This window comes from Hyaena hyaena, unplaced genomic scaffold (genome assembly GCF_003009895.1).
Source record: "Hyaena hyaena isolate Hyena2069 unplaced genomic scaffold, ASM300989v1 scaffold_1167, whole genome shotgun sequence".
Taxonomy (NCBI): Eukaryota; Metazoa; Chordata; class Mammalia; order Carnivora; family Hyaenidae; genus Hyaena; species Hyaena hyaena.
The window spans coordinates 57,077-69,598 of NW_024081799.1; the positions used below are offsets into that span (position 1 = coordinate 57,077).

General features: G+C 44.4%; 1 protein-coding gene across 1 annotated transcript in view; it reads left to right on the forward strand.

Moving 5' to 3' along the window:
- The window catches only part of LOC120224381 (schlafen family member 12-like), a 19,331-nt gene extending 14,427 nt beyond the window's left edge, over positions 1 to 4,904 (forward strand). Inside the window, 1 exon segment of the mRNA XM_039222622.1 lies at positions 4,417 to 4,904. Coding sequence (XP_039078553.1) covers positions 4,417 to 4,904 — 488 coding nt within the window.
- Positions 4,905 to 12,522: the final 7,618 nt, after the last annotated feature.

A 12,522-nucleotide genomic window follows, 5' to 3' on the forward strand; every position in this document is an offset into this window, starting at 1 on the left:
GACTGAAACAGGCTCCAGGCTCTGAGCTGGCAGTCAGCACAGAGCCTGACGCGGGGCTCGAACCCACGAACCGCGAGATCATGACCTGAGTGAAAGTCGGACGCCCAACCGACTAAGCCACCCCGGCGCCCCTTACCCTTGATTTTGAAACAAGTCTCAAGACATTGGAAATCAGTCAGTAAAGGACGGTGATCCTTCATTGGAAACTAATGAGGTGACCTCTATGATTGCCCCAGGTTACTGCTTGTAGAAAGTTTTTAGGCTGCTGTTCAGGAAAGGAAAACTTAGGCACAGTTTGGCAGTCTCTGTGAAGTGAATAAACAGAGTTGGGACTTTAGGGAAGCAAAGGAAACTGGCAGAATACCAAAGAGGGGAGAGCTTCACAGAGAACATTCTAAAATATGCAAAACATCCCCTTTGAGTACAGGCACTGGGCACTTATCAGCCCATGTCTGTAAGGAAATATTTGAGGATGGAGAGGGACTCACTCAAAAGTATTAGAGGAAACAATCCTTGGAGCCCACATATGGCCAGAAATAGTGTGTGGTCCCACCAACCAAAGTGAAAAACATCAAGATTCACAAGGAATAACATAGAAAGTACTCAGGAGAGGTTTGCCTCAGTAGGTGTAAAAAGTTAACTCTAGATAAGGGCTGCTGTGGCCCTGTATAACAAACCTTAAAATTAGGATCCCAAAAGATCAAACTAATCCCAGGTCACTTAACCATGTCTCAGAACAAAGTGCAAGAATACTTACAAGAATACAAAAATGTTCAGCATCCAACATGGTAAAACACACAATATCTGCCATTGGATAACACATTACCATGTATGCAAAGAAACTGGAAAATAACAACCATAAAGAGGAAAAAAATAATCTGAAATTGACTCAGAATTAACACAGCAAATATAATTAATAGACTATAAGTTCATAGTGTACATTAAAACTATATTCCATATGTCCAAGAAACCAGAAGAAACATTGAACATATTAAAAAGAAACAAGAAAAATATTAAAAAAGGATCCAAATTAAGCTTCTAGAGGACTAGAAGATGAAACAATGTGTAAGATGAAAAATACACTGAATGGCATCAATGACATATTAAACATTGTACACAGAAGAAAAAATTAGTGAACTTGAAGACATAGCAACAGAAAGAAGCTGATGTAAAACACAAAACTTTAAAGCACCAAGCATCAGTGAGTGGTGGAACATAGTCAAGTGGTCTGATCTACATATAACTGAAGTATCTGAGGACAAGAAGGGGTATAGAAAATATATTGCAAGAAATAGTTGCTGATGAATCTTTGAAATGAAATAGCTCACCCCAATAGAAGACAAATTATGTAAAAAGAAAGCGAAAGAATTGAGAGAATAACTGAAAAATTTCCAAAGTTACTAAGCACCTGGGTGGCTCAGTTGGTTAAACGTCCGACTTTGGCTCAGGTCATGATCTCACAGTTTGTGGGTTTGAGCCCCGCGTCAGGCTCTGTGCTGACTGCCAGCTCAGAGCCTGGAGCCTGTTTCAGATTCTGTGTCTCCCTGTCTCTCTGACCCTCCCCTGCTCACACTGTCTCTCTCTCTCTCTCTCTCTCTCAGAAATAAATAAAAACATTTTAAAAATTTAAAAAATTTTTCCAAAATTACTGAAAACTGTCAGCAGACCTAAGGAGTTCTCAACAAATCTCAAGCACAAGAAGTTTTTTTTTAATTACCAAAGATTATTATAATTAAATTGCTTAAAGCAAGAAAAAATCTTAAGAGCAGTCAGAGAAAATGACACATTGTATACTAAGGAACAAAGATGAGGATAACAGCACATTTATTTTTGGAAATGATGCAAGATAAAAGATAATGAAGGAATATATGTAAATTACTAAAAGACAAAACTATCAACCCAGGCCTCTAGCTAACAAAGCTATCTTTCAAAAGCAGAGATGAGGTACTTTTTTCATATGTACACAATCTGAACAAATTTATCATCAACAAACTTACACTATTAAAAAAGTTTAAAGAAACAGACACTTCTCCAAAGAGGACATCCAGATGGCCAACAGACACATGAAACGATGCTCAGCATCCCTCCTCATCAGGGAAATACAAATCAAAACCACACTGAGATACCACTTCACGCCAGTCAGAGTGGCTAAAATGAGCAAATCAGAGAACTCTAGATGCTGGCGAGGATGTGGAGAAACGGGCACCCTCCTGCACTGTTGGTGGGAATGTAAACTGGTACAGCCCCTCTGGAAAACAGTGTGGAGGTTCCTCAGGAAACTAACAATAGAACTCCCTTATGACCCAGCAATAGCACTGCTAGGAATTTACCCAAGGGATACAGAAATGCTGAGGCATAGGAGCACATGTACCCCAATGTTCATAGCAGCACTCTCCACAATAGCTAAAACATGGAAAGAGCCTAAGTGTCCATCAACAGATGAATGGATCAAGAAGATGTGGTTTATCTATACCATGGAATACTACATGGCAATGAGAAACAATGAAATCTGGCCATGTGTAGCAACATGGATGGACCTTGAGGGTGTTATGCTGAGCGAAATAAGTCAGGCAGAGAAGGACAAATACCATATGTTTGCACGTATAGGAGGATTAGGAGGAACTTGACGGAGGAACAAGGGGGAGAAGAAGGGCGGAAATGGTGGGGGAAAGGGAGAGAGGCAAACCATGAGAGACTCTTGAATGCTGACAAAAACTGAGGACTGATGGATGTGGGGGGGAGGAGGGATGGGCATGGAGGAGGGCACTTGGGGGATGAGCACTGAGTGTTATGTGGAAACTAATTTGACAATAAACTATTTGTAAAAAAAAAAAAAGTTTAAAGAAATTCCTTTGAGCAGAAGGAATATGATGCAAGATAGAAATCTGGATTCACACAAAGGAACGAATACCATGCAAATGGTAACTGCATGGATAAGGATAAGGAATTTTTTCCATATTGTTTGAACTTCTTTAAAGGACAAGTGGCTGTTTAAAGCAAAGATAATATCAACATGTTATGGTTTCTATAGAAGTACAATGTATCTGGACAAAGCACAAAGCCTGGGAAGGAGAAGTAGAAAGATACTATTATAAATTTCTTATACAGTACATAAAATGGTATCATATCACTTGAAAGAAGACTGTGATAAGTTAAAGATACACCTACGACCCCTAAAGCTACCACTAAAATAACAAGACAAAGAGTTATAACTAATAAACCAATAAAGGAAATAAAATGTAATGGTTTAAATATGCACAAGTAGGCGGGAAGGAATATCCAATGGAAAAAAGTCTCTTCAACAAATGATGTTGGAAAAACTGGTCAGCTACACGCATAAGAATGAAACTGGGCCACTTTCTTACACCACACACAAAAACTCAAGATGGATTAAAAACCTAAATGTCAGACTGAAACCATAAAGATCCCAGGGAAGAGCACAGGCACTAATGAGGCAAGGGGAATAAAAGCAAATATAAACTATTGGGACTACATCAAAATGAAAAGCTCCTGCACAGCGAAGGAAACAAGAAAGAAAACTAAAAGGCTACCTACTGAATGGGACAAGATATTTGCAAATGATGTATCTGATACAGGGTTAGTATCCAAAATTTATAAAGAACTACAACTCAACACCCAAAAACCAAACAACCCCATTTAAAAATGGGCAGAAGATAATGAGCAGACATTTCTCTAAAGAAGACATTTAGTTGGCCAATAGACACATGAAAAGATGTTTAGTATCACTCATCATCAGGGAAATGATACACCAGTGTAAGTGAACAAACTATTGCTATAGGATGGTAACTTACATAATATTCAGTGAAAGAAGCCGGACCTACCAGAATATACTGTATAGTGCATAATATGAATTTGGAACCAGGCAAAACTGGCCTATGATCTTAAAAGTCAATTTAGTGTTTACTTGTAGGGAGAAAGGAGTGGCTAATGAGGGGATGTGGCACAGAGAGCCTCTGGGTGTGCCCTAGGTCTGAGTGCGTTCACTTTCATCAACCTTATTATTTATGCACTTTTCTGTATAATGCTGTGTTTTTAAAGACTTTTAAAAAGTGAATAATGCATTTCTCTTAGTGTGTGAGGATTACATAAAATAATGGATCCAAAGCACCTGGTTCTTTATATATGAGTAGTCAGTATTAATTAGTTCCCTTCCTTTAATCTGCTTCATATTCCCTGTTCCTTAGGAGAGAGATGCAGCATGATACCAGGATAGTAAGTTCCCTCATCTGTAGGTCTCCACTTCCACAGGTCACTTGCGGCGAATTGGGACGTGGTTCACATTTGCAAATTCCCCCAAGAAGTGGTGGCCCTCTGTCCTCAGTGTGTTTAGGAAACATAAGAGTTCTGGGCAGGAAAGCGGGCAGTGGTGAAATGGAGAAAGTTCTGTACACCGAGGTTCCAAGGCCGATTGGCCAGAGGGCGCCTGTGAGCGCCACAGCGGGAGCGGGGATTGGATTAAACCTTCCAGGAACCCCCAGTATGTGCAGAGTCCCAGGACGCGCGGGTTCAGTCGGCTCTCCGTGCAGCTTGCTCGAGAGTCCTTCTTCTTGTGCATGTTGGAGTCTCGGCAGGGCGTGTGGCGCGGAACCTGGTACCACGCTAGTGCCCAGGAAACGCTCGACTTTGTTTGCCCTGAACTCCAACACCAACGCCTTTCACCACCTAAAGCCAAATCCCAGCTCTCGGCCTTTGACACGTATGCTTTCAGAATTTCGGCAATAAGACAAAAAGAGGAAGGGTGTACGTTTGCAGAATCAGAGGCAAAGGAACCCACGTGCTGGAAGCGTCCTTTGGGGGTGCGGGCGCCAGCCGGAGGCCACCTGGGTCCAACCACCATAGCCGCCAATGTTTTCCTTCCAGGCGTGGATGCCCGGATCAGATAGATGCTGTTGTAGCTCGGTGACCCCACCTCCGTGCCACCTAGCCGGGCGGCGTCCCCCAGGAACACAAGGAGCAGCGGACACAGGCCGGGGAGGCTAGAGCGCGCTGCTGCCTCCTCAGAGACTCCTGCGCGGTGGGAGGCGATTGGGTAAGGAGGTTCTTTCAGCAGCTTGGCTCAGGTCCTCAAAGCCTCGCTTCCCGCCACCCCTCAGGGGTCTAGTCCGCCGGATCACTGTTAGTAGGACGGAGACCATTGCCGCGGGCGCTGGCCCGCGCGCTCCTCTCCGGGCCTGGCGTGGTCACTTTCTGGCTCCACCCTCCGAAGAGGCTTCCAGAGAAAGACTAGCGTGGCGGTCTTAAGGCCGGGGTGGCGTGGGCTGCGGGCGGGTGGAGCGGTGGAGAGGGAGTGAAGCCAGATGCCACCACCTGAACGCGCGGGGAAGCACAGAACACAGAAAGGAGGGGTCTCCGGGGTGATAGAGAGGCAGTGGCAGCCTGGCGTGACAGCGAAGGGTCCTTTGCAGGGACAGGTCCAAGGACGCGAGCCTCCTGAGGTCCTGGACGTGTCTCCCTCCACAGGTTCTGAGAGCAGGCAGAGGCGTGGAACGGGAGCGCCCAGGGCACCTGCTGTGGTGCAGATGTGCGGAGAGCTTATACCGTCCTCTCCCGTAGGACTGTACAATCTATAAAGAGGACAGAGGAAGGAAAACGCCCCAATACAGCAAAATACTAAGCCACAAAGAGGCGAAGACGTCTATCGCCTCCCTTGTCCATATGGTTCTGCCAACAGGCCACTCGGGCACTGACCTTTGGGGTTCCTAGAGGGGTGAGCTGTGTCGCTCTCAATACTGAAGTCCAAGACTGAATGCATCTAAATACCAAAGTAATAGATTTCCTCATAGTTAATAAATTCTTTCATAAAATGTGGAAAGTTTCAGAGGAAACAGCCACACCATCAGCCAGGATTCAGGGATCCAGGTGAGGTAGGTGTGTTTTGGGTCTCCAATACGGAGGGTTCCTGAGATTATCTTACAAAGCATTGTGTTTTCAATAATTGCCTTTGATCCACTGTCTTTGAAGCACAGCATTGGATGTGGGCGGGGCAGGAGCTGGGCCGGCCCCTAGAGCCTGGGTCTGCCAACACAAAGTAGACTGCCCTGGATACAATCCAGAGGTTGAGGTCTTCCTGAAAAAAGATTTCCTTTGCCATCAGTTTGTGGTGGGTGTGGGAGCTAGAAAGGAGTCCCCTAGGGCAGAGCCTGAGGCAGAGGGTACTGAAAAGTGTGCTAAGGCTGTCCTTTGGGTTCTGGGAAGGGAAAGTGCCAGCTAGCACCTTCTTTAGGATTGATTGGACTGCTCAGAGGGAGTTGGTGGCTGTTTTTTAAAAAACAAAACAGGGGCGCCTGGGAGGCTGATTCCGTTAGGCGTCAACTTCAGCTCTGGTCACAGTCTTGGTACTAGTGGGTTCAAGCCCCACGTTGGGCTCTGTGCTGACAGCCCAGAGTGGAGTCTGCTTCAGAATCTGTGTCTCCCTCTTTCTCTGCCCCTCCCCTGCTTGTGCTCTGTCTCTCTACCCCCCCCCCCCCACCGCCCAATAAAGAAACATTAAAAAAAACAAGCACCTGGGTGGCTCATCCGATTAAACTTCTTTTTATTTTTATTTTTATTTTTATTTTTATTTATTTCGGAGAGAGAGAGAGAGAGAGAGAGACAGCGTGAGCAGGGGAGGGTCAGAAAGAGAGGAAGTCACAGACTGAAACAGGCTCCAGGCTCTGAGCTGGCAGTCAGCACAGAGCCCCACGCGGGGCTCGAACCCACAAACCGCGAGATCATGACCTAATCGAAAGTCGGACGCTTAACCGACTAAGCCACCGAGGCGCCCCAATCCGATTAAACTTCTGACTCTTGATTTCTGCTCGGATCTCACAGGTTCCTGAGCCCCTCATGGGGCTCTGCACTGACCACACGTGGAGCCTGCTTGGGATTGTCCCTCTCTCTCTACCCTTCCCCTGTTCATGCTCTCTCTGTCTCTCTCAAAACAAATAAACTTTTAAAAATGGCTGTGGTACAGACCCAGGGACACCTATGCACCCACCCCAAAAGCATAGTTCCTGTGAAATTCTGCCTTCCACTAAGTTTGGGGATTTCACACCAATAAATCTAAAGTGTTGTCAGGTTCTTGTTTTTGTTTTTAAGTTTGTTTATTTGAGAGAGAGCAAGCATGCAGGGGAGGGGCAGAGAGAGAGACCGAAAGAGAATCCCAAGCAGGCTCAAACCATCAGCACAGACCAATGAACCGAAATGTGAGATCAGGGCCTGGGGTGGAGGGGTGGGGAGTGGAAATCAAGAGTAGGAAACTCAAAGGACTGAGCCACCTGGAGGTCCCAGGTTCTTATGAAAGCCTCTGGCTGTAATGTAGATAGCAGTAGTTGGTGGATGAGTCATAACCCACATGGCTACTGGTTACAATGAAGTTACAGCACCATTTTTACTTTCTGTACAACAAAGAAGTGTAAATACTCTTAACATTAAAAGAAAAAAGGTCATGGGAAGGAATGGAAGAGCAGCCACTGCCAGCAGAGCTGGCATTGCTGGCAGGTGGGAGAGCAGAGTGCGTGCCAGCCGGCATGAGAGGAACTGCACTCCAGTAGTTTCTTGAGGTGGAGAGTTCCCATCCCACAGGTCAGCCCCCTGGCGTGACAGCAGTTCCTGGGTAAGAAATGTTAATTTAAAGGAAACACAAACTCCCAAACTCAAGAAACTAAGCAGAAACATAGGTTATTATCTTCCAGCTTATGGGAGAACAGAGAAGACCTCTTCTTCCTTCTGTCTTGAAAAAGCAACTTTAAGTGTATATCCCTTCCAGGAAAACAGGTGTCAATATTAATGTTATCAGAGCTGCACATCATTGAGTTAAACAACACAGCAAGATAGGAGACTTTTTAGCAGTTAGTGATTTACTGTCATCCGACAGGGTGACAGTCTTAGAAGTCCAGGTGTTTAAACAATTCTCCTTTGCCAAAAAGGCATTTGGAAAGACAGCTTTACCCAACTGAGTCATACCTGCTTTTCTGCAGCTGTAAAGTAAAGGGACATTATCCACTAGATTCTTCTCCTGAAATCATTATTGGACTATATGCTAACTAACTTGGAAGTAAATTTAAATAAATAAATAAATAAATAAATTGCTTTGTGTTTTAAAAGAGCATATTTTTATCTCTGAATTTCAAAAGGCTCTATACTTTTAATTAAGCCTCAAATATACCTAATACATATTAACCATAATCCATATGTGAAAATGTATTGCTCTGTAGGCATGTATTGCATATATTAAAAAGGAAATGTCCTTATTTTTTAATCTAGTCAAACAAATTAAAATGCCTGTGTCTCTACATCATCAAAAAGAAGGTCTTGTTGTAGGATTGGCTTTTCGTTATGTAAGTTTGAAGTAGTAATTTTTGAAAAAAGAACATATGTTTCTCTACCGTCATTATGAACGGAGTTAAAGATGCTCTGTATAAACAGAAGGAAGAGATAGCTCAAGCAAGTAGAAATTAAAAAAAATTATTTTAATGTTTATTTTTTTGAGAGACAGAGAGGGACAGAACATGAGCGGGGAAGGGGTAGAGAGAGAGGGAGACACAGAATCTGAAGCAGGCTCCAGGCTCTGAGCTGTCAGCACAGAACCTGACGCCTGGCTTGAACTCACAAGCAGTGAGATCATGACCTGAGCCGAAGTCAGACACTTAACAGACTGAGCCACTCAGGCACCCCATAGAAATTTTATTTTTATTTTTATTTTTTAATGTTTATTTATTTATTTTTGAGAGACAGTGAGAGATAGAAAGAGACAGAGAGATAGAAAGAGAGAGAGAGACAGAGAAAGAGAGAGAGACAGAGCACAAGCAATGGGAGGGGCAGAGAGAGAGACAAAGAATCCTAAGCAGGCTCCAGGCTCTGAGGTGTCTCAAACTCACAAACCTCAAGATCATGACTTGAGCCAAAGTTTGGCACTTAACCGACTTAGCCACCCAGGCATCCTTTCTTTTTTCTTTTTTTTTTTTTTTTAAGGGACATTATCTGCTTATTTCACTGAGTCTGTAATTTTCAGGGCCAACCACTGCAGTTTGACTGGTTGCTGTGGAAAAAAAACAAATGCCAGATCCAAGAAACTAAAAACCTAGAATATGCAAGATTTCAGAATGGCATTATTATTATTAGAACTGTTGAGTGTGTGGCCTTTTACATTCATGAATATGGGACTAGGGGTGCCTGGGTGGCTCAGTTAGTTAAGTGTCCAACTCTTGGTTTAAGCTCAGGTCATGGTCTCACAATTGGTGAGTCCGACCCCTGCATGGGGCTCTGTGCTGACAGTGCAGAGTCTGACTGGGATTTTCTCTCTCCTTCTCTCTCTGTCCCTTCCCTGCTCACTCTCTGTCTCTCAAAATAAACTAATAAACTTAAAAAAAAATTTTTTTTAAAAGGGGAGGGGCAAGATGGCGGAGAAGTAGGGAACTTCCTACATTGCACTCGCCCCCAAATCTCACACGGAGAAGACCTGAAGCCATAGGAACCCTTACAGAATCCAGGAGTTTGGGAGGAAAAGGAGACAGAATACACTGAGAAAACCTTCTAACGTGAGTGCGAACTGGGGAAGATAAAATCGGGCCGGGACCAGAGACACAGAGAGACCGGGGCGATCCCTCTCTGTGGGGAGTGAGAGGGGAAAGAGAGAGGCCTAAACTGCTCAAGACACGGTCCCTGTCGCTGGGGAACAGAAAAACCTCCCCTCGCGACACAGAGGGACTTGGTCTCCTGCTCTCCAGCTGACCCTTGGTGGGATGCACTCTTCCCAGACAATCCCCGGGAAAACAGCTCCCTTCGCGCCACCTCCCTGCGCGCCAACTCGACCAGGAGGGGCCGAGCGGCGACCTCGCCTTTGTGCTTCTGGCTCGGCTGGATCCCTAGAGGGGAGGCGAAGGGCTTAAAACTGGGAGATTTGCCCTCGAGTTTGTGTTTTGGGTGACGAGACACAGAGGGACCCGGTTTCCCGATCTCCAGCTGACCCTAGGCAGGACGCACTCATCCCAGGCGACCTCCGTCCTTGCTCGCCAACCCGACCTGGAGGAACGGGAGCAGCGATTCTGGCTCCATCCCCAGGGCTAGGCAAGAGGCTTGGAACTGCCCTGAGGGGATCGCCTGCGAGGTCGTATCTACGGCAGTTTCAGTGGTTTCAGTGGGGCGCGCGCACTGGGATTTGGAAACGAGGCCTGGCCTGGGATATAGAGCGCGACCCACCTTGGCTGCACCCCGGCATGGGGAGTTCACACACCCAAAAAAGTGAGGTGCAGCGCTTGGTTCAAGAAGGGACTGGAGCGCCGCCACTCTCGTCCCCACAACCGCCACGGCAGAACTCCCGCCTGACGCATTGGATTAAACCACGCCCATCACTGCTAGAGAGCTGCCCTCCTCCCCTTCTTTTTTCTTTCTTTCTTTTTTTTTTTTTTTTTTATCGGAGCACTGCCCTGATTAATTCTGGCCACTGGCTTGCTTAAACAGTCACATTTAATCCATTCTCTAGATGTAAATTCTACTCCTACCTACCTTTTCATCTCTTTCTCTCAGGAGTAATCAGACTATATAGTTTCTCTGAATAACACCAGCGTCTTTCTCTCACTTCTTCAACCATATTCCACCCTTTCACTCTTTGAAAAAAGCTTCTTATCCCTTCTGCCTGTTCATTTCATTTCCAATTTTGCCTCATCCCCGCCCTGTCATCTCTCTCTATGCTCTTCAACCAGCGTTGCATACACCCAGCTATTTAGTTGTAGCTGGGAAATCCGGTTATATGCTTTAAACTGGTCTTTGTCTGTTGGCTTTCTTCTTTTTTCCTTTTCTTTTCTTCTTTTTGACTTTTTAATGTATTTTTATTTTCTATTATTCGCCTTCCCTCCTTCATCTTTTCTCTTTACTTTTTCATTTTCCCTCTTGGTTTGTGTGTTTGTTGGATTTGTCTGTGCGTTTGTGTGCCTTTGTTCCCTGTGTGTTTGTCTGTCTGTTTTCTTCTCCAGGGCTACCTCAAGAAACGAGCCAAAGTACACATGGTGGAGAGTCCCAAAAACCACTAAGAATAGGAAAATAAAATAACCAAGGTCTCAACAAGAGAGACCAAGAGATACCATTCAAAGAGCACTTTCTGAAAGGATAGGCCCTGGACCGTCAGAGTCTTCTTGTGTACAGCAGCGCTCACAGGTGCAGAGAGCATAACAAGTTTTTAAAACTAACAAGAGATAGAAAGCTAACCTAAATGACGAAATGAAAGAGCTCTCTTCCAAAGAAATTCCAGGAAGAATTGACAGCTAAAGAACTGCTCAAAACAGATATAAGCAGCATAACTGAACAAGATTCTAGGACAATAATCATAAAATTAATCGCTGGGCTTGAAAAAAATTTAAAAAAAGAATATGGGACTGTAAAACATATTACATAGAGACCCAGTTTATACGGGAAAATGTACCCCATAATAACAGACAACATGTTGCTTACTACTTTCTAGATAATTATATTATAATAAGAATGCTTATAGATTTAAAAAATCAGAGTTGTAGATGCACACAGCTAGTTGGTCAAATAGTTCTATGAGGCTTAGTAAAATTAGCTGTTTCCTGCCCCCACCCTCTTCCTGCTGCCCAAAGGCAACCACTTCGATATTTCTTTTGTATATACTTCTGTTTCCAAATTGTGCAGTTTTCGGTTTCACTTAGATATTATCTATTTGCTTCTGAAAGATTTAGTTCAATTGCACTCTCTCCCTCGCTTCCTGTCCCAACATCCTGCCAGTATAGCTTCTATCACCATTTGGGGTTAGAAGAATTTTCAGTGTTAATCTTGTTATGGATTCTCTATTCACAGCTGAGCTAGGTGATATACTAAGAGTCTATTTTATTTCCTGTACAATTTTCTGCTTTTCCTAGGATTTGCAATCACTTTACTTTTTGTTTGTCCAGTTTTCTATGTATGTAACACTAATTTATCTCCCAATCCTGTGCCTCAAATGAGGAACAATTTTGGTTTTGTTGTTAATCATAGGAAGTGTAAATACGTTAAGCATACCATCAATAAACATCAATTCAAATTTCATGTCTTCAGGACATATTTCCCCTGAGCCTCTGCCCTTGGATCCTGATTGGGGGCTCTCTAGGGCCACCCCTCAGCTGTCATCCTGGGCTCTCCCTTTCCCTGTATGGGGGGGGGGTGCTGTGTTTGGCTTTTTCCTTTCACTTTTCCCCAGGGCTAGATCCTCATATTCTGGAGGGAACTGCTTGTAGGAGTATATTGCGGGAACACGTCCAGGGCAATAAATGCTTGGGGCACCAACGTTTCCCTGCTCCACAATGTACATGGCTCAGGGTTTTATAACGACCTGTTTTGAGGATTGGTGTAGCTTTCCTCTTTTCTGAGGCTAGATATTGGCAGCAGCGGGCTGATGTCTAACATATATATTTTTCAGCCCTGAAGGATGATTAGTATAGATGATGTGTCTCTTTTGCCAACCCTTGCTGTCAATCCAGAGATCCAGAAACTTCTAAAGCTCACCTCTGCCACCAATCTGTTTTTTCA